The 20,254-nt window shown below is 54.4% G+C and overlaps 1 protein-coding gene across 4 annotated transcripts; it reads right to left on the reverse strand.

Moving 5' to 3' along the window:
- Positions 1 to 8,426: 8,426 nt before the first annotated feature.
- LPAR5 (lysophosphatidic acid receptor 5) lies at positions 8,427 to 20,254 on the reverse strand. 4 transcript variants are annotated; one of them, XM_067010588.1, is made up of 2 exons: positions 20,041 to 20,254; positions 8,427 to 12,053 (listed from the first exon to the last, which is right to left on the reverse strand). In XM_067010588.1, the coding sequence occupies exon 2, from the start codon at positions 11,830 to 11,832 to the stop codon at positions 10,729 to 10,731; it is 1,104 nt and encodes a 367-aa protein (XP_066866689.1). In that variant the 5' UTR covers positions 11,833 to 12,053; positions 20,041 to 20,254; the 3' UTR covers positions 8,427 to 10,728. The 4 variants fall into 4 exon arrangements, with proteins under 4 accessions (XP_066866689.1, XP_066866688.1, XP_058938565.1 ...); XM_067010587.1 differs by lacking the exon at positions 20,041 to 20,254 and adding an exon at positions 15,350 to 15,565; XM_059082582.2 differs by having other exon boundaries at positions 10,589 to 12,053; positions 20,051 to 20,160.

Raw genomic sequence — 20,254 nt, forward strand, 5'->3', positions numbered from 1 at the left:
CGTCGCTCCGGCAACCATTGACCACGCCCCCTCGAGCGCGCGCGCGCGTGTCACCCGGGCAACCACCCACCCCCTGGCCATCCCATAATACACACGGACACCACCCCCACCACCACCCCCCACCACCCCCACGCACACACATTCCATACACATATATGCCAGGGCTGTTGACATCTCATGATATTGCCGACCTTTTGCAACTAACCCTTTACCCCCCCAGACATCCCATAATAGCCATCCTTTGCCAACTTCTTCACTCTTGGCCCTAATGCTAACATCCCATAATAATTCGTCACCTCTCCCTCCCCATGGCCATCCCATAATAAGCACCCCTCCCAGCCATTCAGCCTCACATCCCATAATACTCAATCCCCATCCCCCACAGACATCCCATAATAACCACTGTTCATCCACCCCCAGTTTGATATCCCATAATAGGCAGAAACTCACCCCCCACACACAACGGACACTTCGGCCTCCTCCCACACACATCCCGTAATAATCAGTCTCCCACCTTCTATACTGACATCCCATAATAACCAACCCCCTGGCGCTGCCCTCGGCCCCTGCCGGCTAGATCCTCACAACACGACCCCCAAGCTTCACACATTCATTCTAAGTCCACAGCCGGTAATAACCACTCCTCCCCTATCAAAGAGATATCCCATAATGATCAAGAGCCCTACTGTCACCCCACAGAGGGACAACTAATCTCCTTTCCTCTAGCACTGGAAAGATATCCCATAATTTTACTCCCCCACCCCCACCCTGACATCCCATAATAATTGCAAAGAACCCGTGGTCAACCAGACATACCATAATACTCCCAGCACAACCCAGAGTCACATCCCATAATGCTTCATCTCCACTCCACCACCCCTCTACCTTTCCAGCCAGGCATCCCATAATATTCATACTCATACCTCCCCTGTCTCCAAGGCTGTCAGTCTATTCTAACACCCACACCAGCCAGGATGAAACAGGCTACCCACATTGCCCTCTCCCCCACCCCAACTTGTACACACCTTCATCCCTTAATGAGCCAAAGCAGTGTCCTGGCACAAAGCCTCTTGATGTCTAAGATGGACCCTAGCTTCCCTCATCCATCATTTCCAGACACGCAGGAACTGAGAGTCAACCTAGGGCCCCACCCAATCCCACCAAAATCCAGGTGTTCTCCAGACACTTACCTCCAGTTGAGTTTTGAGCAAGACCAACCCAAATAGCATACTGGCCAGATAAGCCATTTCACATAAAGTTTAGTTCACCCCAAAGCATCCCATAATAATTACAAACTCCCACCTAAAGATTATTTCTCAACATTCCAGCAGTCCTCTTCCCACACCGCCTCCCCAGGTCAAGCGGTCTATTCTCACCCCTAGGCCATTCCTATGGATGGGCACCCCACCATGGTGTGAACTGAGGATCCCGCTATATACACACAAAGATCCAAGAACTGCTCTCCGTCTGCTCACTGCTACTCATGCTTACGCAACAGATGTTGATGGAGCACCCAGCAAGGCGCAAAGCTGGGCACCGTGGGGAGTGCCTCCCTTCAAGAAGCATAAACAACCAAACTCCAAGAGGAGATCGAATGTCTGGTGTCAACGGAAAACTGAGTGCTATTTCCTAATTTTCTGTTACAGAGAATAAAACAAATCCCAACTGATCTCAGGAGAGATCAGATCCCAGTAGAAGTTCTCAGCGGTCCTTCTAGAGCCCGGAAGGTATTTCAAAAGGATTTACAATATGGATGGATGGTCAAGATAATCTCCTATCTGCTCCCTACATACTAAGGGATTTTGATTGGAAAGCAATGTTCATCCATCCAGCGTTTCTAATACTGAAATCCTATAATATCATCATGTGCTTCCTTCTTGAGAGACACATCGGCATGCCAGAATTGTCATCCTCCTGCTTGAACACCAAGTTCTGCTTACCCTCAATGCCCCATGTTTCTTATTTATATCCTTTCTCCTTTTATATATCCTGAAATCTCATAATACTTCCAACTGCCCCCATCCTCATCTTGTTGAGGTCCCATTCTCCACCCAAAACAAAACCCCTCATCTTTGTATTACGTTCACCATCTTCTCCTCCTGTGTACAAGTCAACATCCCAGAATGCCTTCTTCATTTATTATGCCACAAGGTAGCTTGTCAACACATACCACACCCTTCCCTAAACTGCACCTACCCTGCAGCCACACTGGGGACCCAGCCCAAGAAAGTCAGAGAGCCCAATCTTAAAATCTTTTGGCCCTAAGAGAACCTGAGTCTATAGCCTGTCACTTTTCCCTCTTCCTGATCCCCAGAGAACCAGGACCTGGGTGAAAACCAGTATCCCAGCGCCACTTCCTTGCTGCCAATGCCCCAGACCCCAAAGTCAGATAATATCTTCCTCTGCTTTTCACATAAGCCCAAGACCCTTGGTGGTAGGACAGGTCGAAGAGAAACCGGAACTTCCTCCCAGGAGAGGCCCTTCCTGACCAGAAGTGAATGGGGCAAACCTCACATCATCTCTGCATTGCCCTTCTAATCTCACTTCCCTAGAGAAAGGGCCTGGCCAGATGTCTCTCCCTCCTCTGGGAGCCTCAGGACTGGAGAACTGGCCAGGAGAGATGAATTCAGGAGAGGCAAGAGCTTGCTTCAGGAAATCACTATCCCTATGCTTCCAAGCTGACCACCAGTGATGCTGATAAGGCTTTCCCCCAGCTCCCACCTGACTTAACTCCCTGGACCACCCTTTCGACATATCCATTGTGGCACACAGGCTGTTTCCCCCGTTCTGCAAGGCTGCCTGGCCTTCTCATTAAATTCTCTTGACATCAAGATTGGGCCCCCTTCATTTGTGCAACCCCTCCCCCATGCTTATTCTGGATACGAAGAGGAAAACTTGTACTCCTCACTTGGGAGAGAGGAGGCAGCTCTTTCATTAAGATACCATAATGTGGGTAGACCTCCTTTCAAGAAGTTTCTCATTCGTGTATGAACTGCCAGGTGCTTAGTACGCCCTCCTCCTTCCCCATTTCTCTAGGGGATCCAGCCTGCCTCCGGGGCTCAAATTCCCTTCTGTAATGTCTCCATCTGCCCCATACCCTCTTCTTCCCAATATATATACCACGTTACTACAGTGACTCATAATATAAACCAGGAAGAGAGTTTTGTAACTGGGTAGTCACAGCCTCTTGCCTGTGATTACAAACATGGTCCCTTTTGTCCACCACAGCCCCTCGGCCCCATCCCTGCAGGTTGTACCCACTTATCCCCCGGCTCCTCTTACTCCCCACCTCTCCGTGATACCACCACAGGGAGAAGGTTAAAAGTCCCTTCCTCTTTTCTTGAGTTCCAGCGGGCTGGGATGTGTGTGTTTGTGTTTCTCTTTTGTGGTCCTTACGCTTCTGTGCTCCGCCTCCATACCCTAGCCCCATGCTACCCTCGCAGATAAATTAGAAATAAACCAGCAGCATGACTAGCCCACAGAGACGAAGGGTGGGATCATCTCCTGATTAATGCGCCCAGGGGGACAGCCTCTCTAGCTGGTTACCTTAGAGGTCTGCTTCCGTCCCGTGGGACAGAAGAACCTGGAATAACAAAGTGGGCTGTCCGTGGAGTTTTCAGCACATGCTCTATAGCTCTTCTCTCTACATCTCCGTTCTGTGAGTCCCAGAAACTCTGCTCATGAGACATCTAAGGGACTAGGGTTCCCCTGCTCTGCCAGAAAAGGGGGTTTGGGAAGGCAACATAGGACACAAAAGCCACAGTGACGGTGCACTCTGATAGCTAGACAGGATGCAGGTGGTGCAGGACTGGGAGGCACCACCCAGGCATGTGTCCTGCAGGAGCCAACACAGCCTCAGCTCCTTGGGTGTGGCTGCAAGGTGGCAGAGCTCCCCTGGCCTGACCCCTACCTGAGCTACAGTCCCAAGGCTCAAACCCAGGAAGGCAGGGAGGGAGGGGAGTACTTGGTGCTGTGGTCACCCAGGAGCACTACTCCCTCGTGTGTCACACAGCCAGAACCCAGGCCTCCTCACTGCATGCCTGGACTCAGCGGCCCCATAGCTCACCCACTGTTTAGGGACCCAGGTGTCCAGGGCTCAGATCCGGCTAGCTCTAGCCTGCCCCCGGGGGCCTCTTCAAACAGCTGTCACTGAAGAACCTCTCCAGCCAGTCACTCTTGCCAGGCCTCAGGTCTGGCTCCAGGGTTCACCGCACCCTCCCCAGCTTCTTCCCTCCCTCTTCCTTCCTTTCCTTCCCCATCCCCCTTCCCCAGAGCTTCACCTACCCAGGACAGCCCCACCCAGCTGCGCTGGGCACATCCCATAATAATCCTTCTCCTTGCTAGCCCCCACCCCCCCCAAAAAAGAGAGGCGGCCATCCCATAATAGCCACCCACAAGAGACATTCCGCGGTGACCGCCCCCTCCCTGCAGAGCTGCCGGAGCAGCCATCCCATAATAACTGGCCGCCTGTTTTACTGGTTACGGCTGTGGAGGGAGCTGGAGAGGAAATGGAGGGGAGGGGGAAGGGGAGGAGGATCGAGGGCCCCCACTTTGGGGAAGGGAGGGAGAAGGGGACGGAGAGTGACCCACGGGGAGGGGGAGCCAAGGGGACGCCGGGCAGGTGGGAGGTGTGGTCCACCGGCCACCACATCCCCGCTTTGGGACCTTCTCCCCATCCCCAGGGGCTTCCTTTCCCCCTCAGCACCCGTGAGGTGGCTGCTAATTAGGCGGGATGGCTAGGATGGGTTGAGGTGCCCACAGAGCGAGTGGAGGGGGGGGTGGATTTCAGGTGTTCTCCTTGGGCCATTTGCGAAAGAAGGCAGACCTTAGAGAGGATGGCAAGAGGGTAAGGGGTGGGGGGGGCGGTGGGAGAAGAGCGCCTCAGGCCCTCCCCATTCTGCACCACCATCCCATAATAATCCCCCAGCCCCTCTCCCCCTCCCACACACGACATCCCATAATATCTTCTGGAGAAGCAGTCCCCGCAGTAGGTACAAAGAGCTATCCCATAATATGCTCCCCCACCCCCACTCGCCACCCCCCCAACTTGGCCCCCCCCTCGGTCACATGCAGCCGGTGCCATCCCCCGCTGCTCCCCCCTCTGGCCACCGAAGGCCTTGCCAGCCCATAATACTCTTGCCTCTGGTCGCAGGAGGCCTCCAGCCCATAATATTCCCTTCCACCACCACCCCCCCTTCCCGCCCCGCACCCCTTCCTCCCGCCTCCAGTTGGAGCCGGGCCTCACCAGCCCATAATATTCCCCTGTCTCCTAAGGCTGTTCCAGCCCATAATACTCTCCCTGTCTCCTAAGGCCTCTCCATCCCATAATACTGCCAGACGCCTGACCTGTGGGCCAAACCCCAGCCCGTTCCACACATCGAGGCTGTGTCAGCGCCGCCGGTCTCCCTGCCTGTCCCTCCCTCCTCCCTCCCCAGCGCTCTCCCTCCCAGGCTGTCTCCCGCCCTCCGGCCCTGGGCCCCTCTCCCGGCCCCACCCTGTGCCTGCCCGGGCCCTCACTTCCCCTCCAGCCTCCTCCTTTGCCCTTTCTCCCTTGCTTGGTTCTTCATCCCATGCCCCCTCTCCTCTCCCTTTCAGGCACTTTCCCACCCACTCTTCTGTCTGTGGGGTGGACGGCAGGGCCGGTGGGGAGAGAGTGCCCCCAGAGGGCGACAGGCCAGTCACTGCCCCTGCCTCCTTGACCAAGCACCATGGCAGCTGGCCCAGCCTGCCTTGCTCACCCATCCGCGGCCCTGGTTCTGATTGCCAGCAGAACCCTGTCTGGGTGAGGATTCACCTGGAACCCTTGCTGTCTTCCAGAAACACTCCCGCCGAACATCACAGGCAGACTTTACTAACAGCATCTTCTCCCCATACCCTGGTTGGAAAGAGAGGTCCACCTTACGGGATGTCTCTCAGGTGCCTTTCAAAGGTGACCTCATTGACCCTCACTACAACCCAATAAGTAGATATTATGATCCCCATTTCACAGAAGAGAAAACGGAGGCTCAGAGAGGTTAAAGAGCTTCTAAGGTCACATTGCCAAGAAGTGACAGAGCTGAAATTAGTACCCAGGTTTGTTTGATTGCGAAGTTCTGAGAGCCTTCGGGATTCCCCAAGCCCCTGGGAGAAACTTCACTTTTCAGTGTTCTCAGGGCTCCTCTGGAAAAGATAGCATGGTGACAGTTCCCCAGCCTCCCTTGTCTCCAGGGTCTCCTGAAAGAAGGGAGAAGGAAGGCTCCATGTGAGGTTAACCTCCCCCTCCCCATGTCTTCCAGGGGACCCCAAGTGGCAACCCCACAGGGATTTCCCTCAGGATGGTCCAGGGCTAACAAGCATCTCTTCCCTTTTAGGATCCCTTACCTTTGCCTTGGTTCTCCTGAATTTGTTTCATCTCAAGACCAACGATTGTTCGTCTTCGCCCAACGCATGGAAGGACCATTCTACAGAGGAGACAGACCTTGAGGAGAACCAACAAGGGGAAGCATCCTCTTCGGTTTAGTTGGTGGACAATCAGGAGTGCTGTCTTGGAGATGTTGGGTACATCCCAGCTGCGGGAGGGGAGTCATGGCCAAGTGCCTGAAGGCTGAGCCATCTTGCTTTGGGTGCCACCCATGAGCCACTCCCCTCTGAGCCCTCGACGCGGTGTGTTTTAGGACCCACCACCACTGGAACGATGAATGAGCCCAGTTCTCAGCGCTCACACAGCCACACCGGGAAGGGGCAGGTAGGTATGCCGTGGGGTGCGTGGGGTAGGAGCGGGGAGGGAAAACTGCACGAGGTGGACAGAGATGACACAGTAGACTCAAGGTGAGAGAGTGGTGGCCTACATGAGGAGGGAAGGAGAGGAAAGAAAACCAGGGTGTAAGGGAACCAGGGATGAGAAGGTGGGCAGTAAACGAAGGGGAGATACTGTAGGGTGTCCTGCAAAGAGTAGGAGTTCCGGAGTCTAACAGATACTGTGCCACTTCCTGCTTGGGGGACCTTAGACCTCAGCTTCTCCGGGGTGTTTCATCTGTAAAATGGAGATAAGCATCATTCCTAACTCAGAAGGTTATTATAATAAAAAAATAAAATAATTCATTTTAAGCACTAAATTGAGGTCTTGGCATAGCAAGTATTTTTACAATTTGTTAACGCTCTTCTTCCAGCATCTAAGATTTTATCCTTTTCCTCCTTTGGATTTTCCTAAGCCCCAGAGGGGTAAGTAACTCCAGAGCACAGGGTGAGGGCTCTGGATTTCCCACATCTCGCCCCCCTCATGCTGGCCACCCAGTAGTTGGGGGAACCTGTGAAAATGGCAGGCAGTGGCTACAGGCTTCCTTAAGCTTCCTGTTAGCGTTAGCTTCTGTTCATTCGTCCTCTGCCTGCAACATCTCCTTAATCTATTCTTTTTTTAAAAAAAATACTTATTTCTTTGGCTGCATGGGGCTTAGTTGTGGCAGGCAGTCTCCATAGTTGCAGCATGTGGGCTCCTTAGTTGCAGAACACAGGCTCTTCAGTTGAGGCATGCATGTGGGATCTAGTTCCCTGAGCAGGGATCGAACCCGGGCTCCCAGCATTGGGAGTGCAGAGTCTTATCCACTGTGCCACCTGGGAAGTCCCATCCTAAATCTATTCTTGCCTCTCTTGTCTTCAGGATGGAAACCCTTTGGATATACTGAATGTGGGGAAACAGTCCACCAGAGCTTAAACAGAGGCGATTCCACACTGAAGAAAACTCATTTCCATCTGCCTCCACAGGCCGCGAGTACACTTCTCCTAGACCAGCTTCTCCTCACCAGTCTTTCTTTCTCCTTAGACTCTCCACACCTCGTTTCCCTACAGCTCATCCCACCCAGTGTGCCAGGGTGGGCAAAATCTCACTGAAGAACCTCCAGAGGGGCTTCCCTGGTGGCGCAGTCGTTAAGAATCCACCTGCCAACGCAGGGGACATGGGTTGGATCCCTGGTCCGGGAAGATCTCACATGCCGCGGAGCAACTAAGCCCGTGTGCCACAACTACTGAGCCCGCGTGCCACAACTACTGAAGCCCGCGCACCTAGAGCCCGTGCTCCGCAACGAAAGAAGCCACCGCAATGAAGAGTAGCCCCCGCTCGCCACAACTAGAGAAAGCACGCACGCAGCAATGAAGACCCAATGCAGCCAAAAATAATAAATAAAATAAATACATATATTTTTTAAACTTAAAAAAGAAAAGCACCTCCAGAGACTGCCCACTGCCCACCAAATTAACACCCAGCGCCTTACCTTGCATTCTTTCATCTTCCATCTTGAATGATAATTATCGTTGACTTGTTCTGTGGTCCCCACTAGATAGTAAACTACTTCACAGCAAGATTCAACTGTTCATTACAGCAGTAATTAACACAACATTGTAATTCAACTATACTTCAATAAAAAATAAATTTAAAAAAAGATTCAACTGTTCATCATTCAACAAATATTTATTAAGTACTTCTTTTACGCCAGGCGCTGTTCTAGGTGCTGGGGATACATCAAAGAACGGACCAAGCAAAAATCCCTGCCCCCAGGGAGCTTACATTCTACTTGGGGGGTGAAGGGGGGACAGAAAATAAACTATAAAAGTTATAATAAATAAATAAGTAAATTATATAGTATGTTAGAATAAACTTGCTGTGTGAGTTTTAATTACTTTGGAATTCATTCACATTATCTTCATATAAAAATACTCAAGTAATTTTTAAAAATTGTATTCTGTTCAGTTTGGATAGGGTAAAGTCCTGAGACTTTGGACAGTGATGACGTTTGGAGCTCCCAGGGCTGGAAGGGCATGGGTCCTGAACCCTAAGGATGGAGCAAGATGGAGCAGGTGCTAACCATCAAGCCCCCTCCAGAGCAGCAGGAGCTGAGGGCTCTAACCCGCCAGATGGAGGAAAGCCCGACTTCACGGCTATCACTGAGGAATTTGGGTCAGTTCTCCGGTTTGGCCACCAGGGGTCATTTTACCCTTGTAAATCACCATCTGGAGCGATCACGAAAAGACACACAAAAGGCTGAGTCCGAACTAAAACACACGGAGACACACCCGGGTAAACTCTGACACTGTCTCACACACACACACACACGCACATACACAGAAACATACAGCATTGAGAGACATAGGGACAGAAATGCATGTCGGACGTGTGCATGGCACCAACTCCCTCACGAATCTCACCAATGTCAGGGTCTCAGGATGTCACAGTGCCAACTCCACCATTCCTCCCAGCCCCGACTCCGCTGAAGAGGGAAAACAGTAGGTGGCCTGTAAAGCAGACTTCCATTTCCTTACCTCCAGCTCGCCAAGAGCAGTCAGCTTACTCCTGTCCTCCCGTCCATCGCACTCTTACTTTCCCATAAACGTCTTGCCTGGCTCTGGCACAGTTCCCTTTTCCCTGCCCAGAGAAGCCCTCCACCTCCTCCTGAGTTATTTGTGCGACTAGTTCCAGCCCTACCTCCCACTGCAGCTCCAGGAAGCCCCAGGTTCACTGGGTGTGCAACTCCGAACCCCCTCCAAGAAAACCCCAAGCCTTACGGACTACAATTAGCAATCGATTTGCTGAGCATTGCCCTCTCCTTGCAGCGATAAAAACAATGTACGTAATGGCCTGGGAAGACTTTACACACAACTCTAATACTTCAGTACAGGTATGGCTCTCCAAGTGTGATCTGGGGATGGATTCTTTGAGGAAGTCCACGAGATCAAAACCGTTTTCATAATACTACTACTAAGATGTCATTTGTCCTTTTCACTCATTGTCTCACGAGTAGACGGTGGAGTTTTCCAGAGGCTTCATGAAGTGTGATGACACTTGCTCTCATAGCTATTGGAATGTGTGTTTGGGTATCTCTGTTTTTAAAAACTTACTATTTTTGATTTCGAATATGCTCATGTATCAAAAGAACAACGTATAAGCAAACTCTCTTTGGAATTCTCCATTTTTAAGAGTGTAAAACGGTCTGATACCCCCAAATTGGAGAACGACTACTTTGGTACAGAGAATGTTCTCCTTATTCTAGACGAATCAGCAGAGACACACACACACACACACACACACACACACGGTGGTGGTGGGAGGATTTAGGATCTAGAATGGAGGAGCTTTTGAAAGGGTGGGTGAGGTGGAAGGGGAAGGCAGGACCTAGAAAGGGAAACAGTGACCAGGAACTTGGAGGAAACCCCCCTCTGCCCCCACCCACCCACGCTGGGCGTCAGATCTCAATTGTTAAGTCACTAGACAAGAAGGAAACCAATTCAGCCGGCATCCAATAGGCTTCTGCATTACGCCTCGGTGCGGGGCAGGCAGAGCCCAGGTGGAAAGGGGAGTGGCTGGCGTCCACTCCCTGAAGGCCACAGTGGTCGGTCTAAACGCAGGACACCCATCTTCTGCTCCAGCTACCAGCTATGGGCCGCGTTTCATGCCCCGCCGAGGGCATTTCATCCAGTCTCCCGTCTCTGCACGGGCAGGCTCACGGCAGCACTTCCTAGGTACTAAGGAAGGGGTCCTTCTGCGCTCGCCATCACCACCTAAAGACATTTGCAGCCGCGCTCTTCCTTCCCCGGGCCCCTGCCCCTCACACTTTGTCCCCTTCTGCATCTGTGAGCTGGAGCTGCCGCTCAGAAGCCCAAGTGCCCAACCCACCGCCCTCCTGTGCACACCCTGCGCGTCTGCGAGGGCCAGGGGCGCGGGGGTGGGGTGAGGGGACCGCGCTCTGGCACGACGTGCGTTCAGAGGCACGAGTCTTCGGGGCACCGGGCGAAGGAGCCCCGGGGGCCGGAGGGCCGGAGCAGCCCCTGGCCGGCGGCGGCCGGCACGGTGGCGTAGGAGGTGTCAGCGGGCGGTTCGGCGAGTGCCCCCCCAGCCCCGTTGGCGGCCGAGATCCTGGCCCGGAGCGGAGAGCTCAGGCCGCGCAGGGTGTTGCGGAAACCCTCGGCGCTGAAGTAGTACACCAGCGGGTCGAGCACGCAGTTGGCGCCGGCCAGCAGCACCATGACCATCAGAACCCCGCGCACCCGGTTGCGCGCCGCCGGCCCGGCCGGCACCACGTGGCCGCGCAGCAGCCCGTACACGGCCAGCGTGGCGTTGTAGGGCACGAAGCACAGCAGGAAGATGACCAGGCTGGCCAGCAGGAGGCGCACCGTCTTCCGCCGCCGCTGGCTCCGCGTGGCGTCGGGCCGCGCCAGCGTGCGGAAGACGCGGGCCGAGGAGCAGACCACGGCTGCCAGGGGCAGCAGGAACCCCAGCGCCTCGGCCAGCAGCAGCAGCGGCAGCAGCCTGCCCTTCCACAGCTCGTCGCTGAAGTTCTCGAAGCACAGGCGCACCCGGCGGCCGCCGCGGGCGCAGGGTGAGGGCCGGTGCGCCAGGACGGTGGGCACGGCGAACAGCAGGATGAGCGCCCACACGCCCAGGCAGAGCAGCCGCGCCACGCGGGGCCGCCGCAGGTGGCGCAGCCGCAGCGGGTGCACGATGGCGGCGTAGCGGTCCACGTTGATGAGGGTCAGGAAGATGCAGCTGCCGTACATGTTCATCTGGAAGACGGCGCCCGCCAGCTGGCACAGCAGGTCCGAGAAGGGCCAGTAGTGCTGCGCGTAGTAGGAGAGGCGCAAGGGCAGCGAGAGGGTGAAGAGGAGGTCGCTGGCCGCCAGGTTGCACATGTACACGCTCACCACCGAGTGCACGCGCAGCGCGCGCAGGAAGACCCAGAGGGCCAGCGCGTTGAGGGGGAGCCCTGCCGCCAGCACCAGGCTGTACACCACCAAGTGCAGGTGGTGGATGGGCTGGTGGTCCGGGCACCTGAGATCAGAGTCGTTGGCCGAGGAGTTGGCCAGCATCGTGCCAGAGGGCGAGGAGGAACTAGGCCGGGGGCATCAGGGGGCGCACCCGCGTGCTGGCTTCGCGTTCATCTCCAGGCTCCAGGGCGGGGGCCTGGAGGCTGCACAGAGTCCCAGAGCAAGCGGGGGCCGGGCATAGGCTTGTGGGCTGTGGCTGCAGGGCCGACAGCTGTGGAGGATCAGATGCCTTTGGTCAGAGCTTCATCGGCCGCAGTGGAGACCTGGCATAGGAGGGAAGCCAGAAGTCAGGACTGTGCAAGGAAGGGCTGAAGACACAAATGTCACATAGCTGAACCTGCTGGCCTCTTGGGCCTTTTCTCAGCCTCACATCTTTCCTCCACCGTCCTTCTGGCCAGAACAGCTTTCTGCAGCCTGCTCTGTGGCACAGTGCTAAATGCCCAGGCTCTAGAGTCAGTCCTGCCTAGGTTTAAATCTGGCCTTTTGTGCTCAGAAAAGTGACTTAATCTCTATGCCCCTCATTTTCCTTACCTGGAAAAAAAAAAAGAAAGAAAGAAAGGAGAGGGGCCCCTACTTCACGAGGTCATTAGATTCAACGAGATGATATATTTAAAGTGCTTTGCTTACTGTTCTCATCTACGAATATCTCTCCCTTGCTTCCTTTCTTTCTTCTACAAATGCTTACCAGGATTTTATTTTTTTACTTATCATTACTATTGTCATTTTGGCCTCGCGGCATGCAGGATGTGAAATCTTAGTTCCCCGACCAGGGATCAAGCCTGTGCACCCTGGAGTGGAAGCCCGGAGTCTTAACCACTGGACCACGAGGGAAGTCCGTACAAATGCTCACTGGGACTTTAGAAGGTTCCAGGCATGTTCACAGCAGTGGACAAAACAAAGGCCTTGCCCCTACCTATGTTCCCGTCCATCGAAGGGAGACAGATAATAAAGTCCATGTGAAAAGGTATTATGTCAGGTGGTGAGAAGTACTGTGGAGCCCCTCCCTCGGCACCAGCCCGTTCCGCTGACTCCCCATTATCTAAAGAATAAAGTTCAAACTCCCAAGTGCAGGACAAAATCCCAGCTTCATCTCCACGATCGCTCCTGTGTGGGCTGGGTTTGTGGTCAGAGCGATCTGGTTCGGCTGGATTGCTTGACCTCTCTAAGTTTCCTCATCTGTAAAATGGGGACAGTAATATAATAGGGGTCCCTTAGGCCAGGGGTCACCAACCCCCCGGGGCCACACAGCAGGACGTGGGCGAGCCAAGCTTCATCTGTATTTACAGCCGCTCCCCACCGCTCACATTACCACCTGAGCTCTGCCTCCTGTCTGCATTTTGGTGAGTTGCATCATTATTTCATTACATATTACAGTGTAATAATAATAGAAATAAAATGCACAATAAATGTAATGCTCTTGAATCATCCTGAAACCATCCCCCCACCCTGTCTGTGGAAAAATCGTCTTCCACAAAACCAGTCCCTGGTGCCCAAAAGGTTTGGGACCGCTGCTGTAGGCTGATCGCACACACCAGCACGGCCCTTCCAGGCAGGAGACGGCCCCGTGGGTTGAACTTTTCCAGGTGCTCCCCTGGAGAGTCTGACTCGCGTGCTTCCTAGTTGGGATTCCGTGACGGGGGCAGATGATAGTTTCGTCCTCAGGGCTCGAAGGGGGCCCAGAGAGGGTGGCAGCGAGACCGGGAAGTACCTTGCGTGCTGCTGAGGCTACTGGAAAGGGCAGACCACAGCCGCTGCCGTCCCCAGGCAAAAGCTGTCAGAGGAAGGATGTGGTCAGAGGCGGAGGAGTTGGAAGACAGGACTTGCTTGGTCTTAGGATTCCACCTTCCTTAATGCCATAAGGCCACAGCAGCCACCCCTGCGTTGCGACCCCCAGGGGCCATCTATTTTTTGTGTTGTAAAATATACATAAATGTGGGCTTCCCTGGTGGCGCAGTGGTTGAGAATCCGCCTGCCGATGCAGGAGACACGGGTTCGTGCCCCGGTCCGGGAGGATCCCACGTGCCGCGGAGCAACTAAGCCCGTGAGCCATGGCCGCTAGGCCTGCGCGTCCGGAGCCTGTGCTCCGCAATCGGAGAGGCCACAACAGTGAGAGGCCCGCATACCGAAAAAAAAATATATATATATATACATAAATGTGAAATTACCATTCTCACCACCTTTAAGAGTACAGTTCAGTGACTTTAAGTACAATCGCAGTGTTGTGTAACCGTCACCACTATTTCCAGAACTTTTTCATCATTCCGAACAACAACTCTGTACCCATTACCCAATAACTGCCCATCCCCCCTCCCTCCAGCCCCTGGCAACCTCTATTCTACTTTGTGTCTCTATGAATTTACCTACTCTAGACACCTCATCTGAGTGGAATCATATATCTGTCCCTTTGTGTCTGGCTTATTTCACTTATAGCTTAAGGTTTTCAAGGTCCATCCATGGGGTACTTTGTATCAGAATTACAGTCTTTTTATGGCTGAATAATATATATACACCGCATTTTGTTCTCCCAGTCATCTGTTGACGGTTACTTGGGTTTTTCCATCTTTTGGCTATTGTGACTGTAATGCTACTGAACATGGGCGTCCATGGGCCATCTTAGGGACAGAAGTTATCCGGAGACCCTGAGCGATTATCCTAAGATATGGAACATACTCCCTCCAAAAGGAACCACTTATTGAGAGTCCGCCTGCCGATGCAGGGGACACGGGTTCGTGCCCTGGTCCGGGAGGATCCCGCGTGCCGCGGAGCGGCTGGGCCCGTGAGCCATGGCCGCTGGGCCTGCGCGTCCGGAGCCTGTGCTCCGCAACGGGAGAGGCCGCAGCAGTGAGGGGCCCGCATACCAAAAAAAAAAAAAAAAAAAAGGAACCACTTAAATCCTTACATGGAACCAAGTTGTAAACATGACTATAACAAGTTTTATAGGGTTTTTTTGTTCGTTTGTTTGTTCTCCCTCCAACCATGACTCTGACTCCAGCAGTTTAAGACTTGTAAGAAGCATAGTACAACAGTTGAAGGGAATAAGGAAACGCTTTCTCTGCAAGATACCAATTTCATCAATGGAAATAATGCTAGATGGGTCTTAAACGTGCTGAAAAGCAAGTAACGCCAGCCTCTCTTCCTGAAACGTGCCCACCTCCCATGCTCCTTTGCTCCAGTCATGCCAAACTAGTGATAATTCTGCACATACCTTACATCTTCAGGGCTCTGTCTGTGCACGTGCTGTTTCTGCGACTGGGAATGCCCTTTCTCCCATTCTCCAGCTGGCAAACTCAGTCATTTCTCAGGACCCCGTGACGCCTTTCCCGACTCCCTCCCTTCCTACCAGGCGAGTCCCCTCACTGGAACTTTCCCAGCACTTTGGCCACAGGTCAGCTGTTCCCACCTGTGCTATAATTGGCTGTTTTTGGTCTGCCTCTCCCGCCCACCTGGGAGCTCCTTGAGGGAGGGCCTGGGGAATGTGGCTTTTTCATCTCTGTAGCCCCAGCCCTCCCTCCATAAATGCTGGGTCAAAAATAATAGCTGCCATTTACTGATCACTCACCATCTCCCAGGGTGTTTTACACGCACAAGCTCTAATCCTTCCAACAGCCCTTTGAGGTAGGAGCTTCTCCTGATTTTTACTCAAGAGCTCAGTCAGTGAGGAGAGAAGTCAGGACTGAAATCCAGGACATCCGGGCTCCAAAGTCCAAGCTGCTTCCAACAAGAGTGGGTGGGTGGGTGTGAGGCTGGATGCCGCAAAGAGCACCTAACTTTTATAGCTGCCTATGGCAAATCTGTGCCCACAGGTGAATCGTTTTACTTCCTCCTTTGTCCAATTGAAACATATACTTTTTAATAACCCACTTCCTTCTTTCTCCCACTTCAAACACTGGCAACACAGACTCATCTCTCTTTCACACACACACAAATATGCCCTTCCTGATGATTTCCCCTTACCTACAGAAACAGTTTGCTGCTTTGAACTCCTTAGGTCATGACATGTTTTTGTCCCATTTCCCCAGCCAGACAGTAGGGTCCTGGGGTGCAGACCACGCCTTCCACAGCTTCCTTCCCAAGCTCACTCACACTTCAGTCTCTCTACCCGGCAGGCCCTTGTGATACTCCTTGGCTGCCTTTCAGGAAATCTGCCCCCTCCCCCATGTCCACCCCGCCTGTAACCCTGTTATAATATTCCTGGCATCAGTCCAGCCACTTCTTATCACACTCCCGACGATCTTGTCCGCACGTATAACTCAGAGAAAAGCATGTCCCTTTGGAAAGGCTCGTTTGGAAACAGCTTGCATTAAGACTTCAATAACAGTTTACAGCTACAATCACAGTAACATTTTATCCTTCTTAAGCGTTACTTGGAGCATCCATAGCTCCTTACAACTAGGAGGCACATCCTAGACACTGAAGGAGTGAATTGATCATTATTTTCCAAGAATCCCAAGTCTTTCATCAACAAAGCTGCAGTGTTAGAGACCAAAATGTATTAGGTGAGCTGCTACTAAAAGGTAGAGAGTTAGGAATCCTTCAGGAAAGCAGATGGCGATGCTTTCGCCTTACTCCATTCCAAAGCAGAGAAGCCCTTGAGTTTATTTGTCAAAAAGCCACCCCTTTAGGGGCTTCCCTGGTGGCGCAGTGGTTGAGAGTCCACCTGCCGATGCAGGGGACGCGGGTTCGTGCCCCGGTCCGGGAAGATCCCACGTGCCGCGGAGCGGTTGGGCCCGTGAGCCGTGGCCGCTGAGCCTGCGCGTCCGGAGCCTGTGCTCCGCAACGGGAGAAGACACAGCAGTGAGGGGCCCGCGTGCCGGGAAAAAAAAAAAAAAAGCCACCCCTTTCCAACAGACTCACACAGAATGGCCCAAGCTGTTGAGAGCTGCGGGGCCCCTGCCCTGGTCCCCACCTGAAACGCTTGCTTCCCGAAGCCTCCCCATCAGTGGGGCTGAATGGGCACAGTGCCAGGCCAGATGGCAAAGATGGGAAACACTGCCAAAAAGGAGGCAAATGAGAAGTGGAAGGAGGGCTCTAGATGTGGGGGAGGAGCGGCATGGCGCTCTCCTCAATCCTCCTTGAGCAGGAGGTCAGGTTGGGGGGCGCGGGAGACGTAAAGCAAAGAGGCAGCAGGTGCCCCAGCAAAGCAGAGACACTGGGATTTCATTTCACCAGGGGGAAGGGGGACGTGGAGGCCCACGCCGGCTCTGTAACCTCAGCACGCCCGGAGGTCATGTGAGCACACACATACCCCCACACACGAGGCGCGTGCAAGGCCACACACACACACACACGAGGCGCGTGCAAGGCCACACACGCGAGGCGCGTGCAAGGCCACGCGCAGGTAAGGGTACACTGAGGGATGTGCACACGAGATCCCTAGTAACATACGAATCAACGTGTATCCACAGCATGTGACACACGTGTGCGCGCATGGAGGCACAGACGGCCGAGCCAGGGGAGGAAAGCAGACACCATCCCGCCTGGGGACATTATCCTTAGCCGGACAGACAGACGGGCAGCTTCAGGAGCTCACACACGCATGCAGATGTGCACAAACAGATCCCGGCCCCAAGGCACTGAGAGGCAAAGAGAGGCCCTGGGGGTGGCCCCGCCCACATCCCCGCCCCCCCCACCACGCACACGCCACGCCAGATGGTGCGCGGCCACCTTCCTGCGCGCTGCTTCTCTGTCCTTCAGCTTCCCACCTGCACATCCAGGGCCCAGGCTCCTTATGTCCTCGGGGCCTCTGGGACCTGTCCCATTGCTCTCTGAGCTGGGCTGGGTACTACTCTTTGCTGAGATAAGTCAGAGGGGCAGGGCTATTTTCTGCCCTAGCAGGAAGTGAGAATGGAGGGTAAAAGCGGCCAGGAGGCTAGCTCATGATCTTTCTCTTCCTCTCCTCCACACAGCCGGCCTGTGGTGTCCCCCCCTCCGGCGCCAGACCAGGGATGCAGAGGGGAGCGGAACAGAAAGGGGTGGGCGATCTGGGACAGTGGTGGGGGCGGGGAGGGGAGAGAAGCACCCCGTCTCTGTACAGCTTCCTCCTGTCTGCCACCCTCTCCGTGTGCTTCCTGCCCCCCTACTCCCCACCTCCTCTCCTCAGGAATCCACGTCGTTCACAAGTTCGGAAAGTGGGAATGTCCGTCCTCCTCATCCTCCTTGCCCCAGAAGACCAGCTCTGGAATGGCTCCCACCTTCTTTTAGGTGCTGGCGGCCAGGCGCCAGGAAGCGTGTCCACCCTCCATCTCCTCCCCCGCATGGCGCGCACTGCCACCTGCGACCTGCGTGTTGCTGGCGGAGCCCACTTCCTCTGCCGCTACACCCCGGCAGCCGCGGGAAGATGCACCCTTTACCCACAGACACTCATAATTGTGAAGACCTCTTAACGCCTGTAGTTTCAGACTCCCCAGACAGATCCAAACAGTACTGAGCCTTCAGCGGAAGCTTCAAGAAGTCTAAAGGCTTTGTGAAAAGCTCTGTCCCAGGGCTGCTCTGGGTACACATGGATCCTGCCCATCAGCTTGTCCTGGATCTGGGGAGCCTGTGGGGTGGAGACAGTGGAGCAGGATTCCACCTGCCCTCGGGTTCGTCCCCCCTGCCGGGTGTCCTATCTTCTCTCCATCCTCCTTCCTCCCTGATCCCACCTGCTCTGCTTTCTCCAGCCCAGATTCCTGCTCCAGCCTCTCCCCACCCTTCCCCACCTGAGCCTCTCTTCCCGCCTTTCCAGAACCATCCCTGGGTATTCTCATCTCATCCCTCCTGAAATTTTTTCTAGGAAAAGGCAGAAAGCAAAGGCGACCTACATCTCCATAATTAAGTCTCCCCACCTGCAGACATTTCTCCACCCTGCTGTCAAGAGCCGAAAAAAACAGGAAACACAGTCCCAATCAAGACCCAGATGGGCTCAGGCCTCCCTCCGCAGCCCTGTGCTCTGGGTGGTCCTCGCTTTGGGACCTGGCTGGGTCCCGCTGCCTCAGAGAAACCTCCTGGAGCCTTTGGCTTCACGGACCTCACCCTGACCTCGGGCAGCACCGAGTGTGCTCCACACGTAGCCCTCGCGCCTCTGCTGCCCCCTTCCCCGCGGGCCCAGGCATGCAAGGCTTCCGTGTTGCAGGGCTACACGCTGGGGGCGTCAGACAGAGGCACAGCCAGGCTCTGGGGTCTCTGGGCGGCCAGGAGGTGAGGCTCACGGGTCGAATAAGTTTCTGCTTTTCCTCCTCGAGCCTTGCTTCCATCTCCCCTTTGGCGACAACTTCAGCTCATCCTGAAGGGACTGGAGATGTGACCTGATGGGAGGGCCCCTTCCCGTCAGAGAGGCCCCCATAGACCCAGGGAACGGGTGGGCAGCTGCCCTCAGTGGTGTGACGCAGAGGCATCAGCAGGCCTCACCCCCCCCTCCAATATCACCCCCCCGACCCCACGGTCAGTATCTGAAATTTTATCCACTTCGTGACACCCGTGGACCACATTCTACCGTAGCTGTAGGAACATGGGAGACAGCTGGTCTAATCCTCTATTTTTTTTTCTTCTTTTTCTAAACTAATTTTACCAACACTTTATTTTTTATCTTTTATATATATATATTTTTTGGCTGAGCCGCACAGCCTGCGGGATCCTAGTTCCCCAACCAGGGATCAAACCCGCACCCCCCCACTGCAGTGGAAGCGCGGAGTCTTAACCACTGGCCCACCAGGGAAGTCCCTAATCTTCTTATAAAGAAAAAGCCCTGGGTGAAGGCAGTTATCTCTCTAAGGCACCACTAGAACACTTTGGTTAGCTGGGAAGGATAACTGTGAGAGCAGATCTGTGCCTTGAACCCGCTGGTGGAGTTTAATCACATCAGTTCCTTGTCACCAGCAGAGGCCCAGCCCTGGGGTGAGAGGGTCAGGGGTTGTCTTATCTGAGAGTGGGAAAGGGCTGGAAACCATCCCAGAGGGCCCTCCCTCCTCAGTGGCCTGGGATCTGGGGTTCAGCATATGACAGCGGGGGGCCTAAGGGGTGAAGGGGCAGACGCAGACACCCCCGGACACACAGGCCCCAGGGGACCTTGGTGCTTCAGGCCTGGGGCCATCATCCTCTTGTCTGAGGTCTGCCTGCCTGAGGCCGTCCCTCTGAACTCTTTATTCAAAAAGGTTTCCCAGGACCCAGGGCCCCCTCTCACCTCCATCCCCACCCATGTCTCCCGGTTCTAAAGAAGGGGTGCTGCCCCGCCTGCCCCTGTGAGGTTCAACCGCACCTGGGACGCCCCCATACCTGTGCTCACCACTGTGGCTCAGCTGCTGCTCCAAGCCGGCTTCTGCCTGCTTTGGGCCGGGCTGGGCTGGTGGGACTTGTCCTCGGTGGGTGGGACCCACGCACCTCAGCAGATCTCGGCAGATCCCAGCTCCCTGCACGCACCCAACCCCGAGCAGGCAGGGAGGGAGGGAGGGAGGGAGAGAGAGAGGAGGAAGCAGTGCCCTCGGTGGCC

This window comes from Kogia breviceps, chromosome 12 (assembly GCF_026419965.1).
Source record: "Kogia breviceps isolate mKogBre1 chromosome 12, mKogBre1 haplotype 1, whole genome shotgun sequence".
Lineage (NCBI taxonomy): Eukaryota > Metazoa > Chordata > Mammalia > Artiodactyla > Physeteridae > Kogia > Kogia breviceps.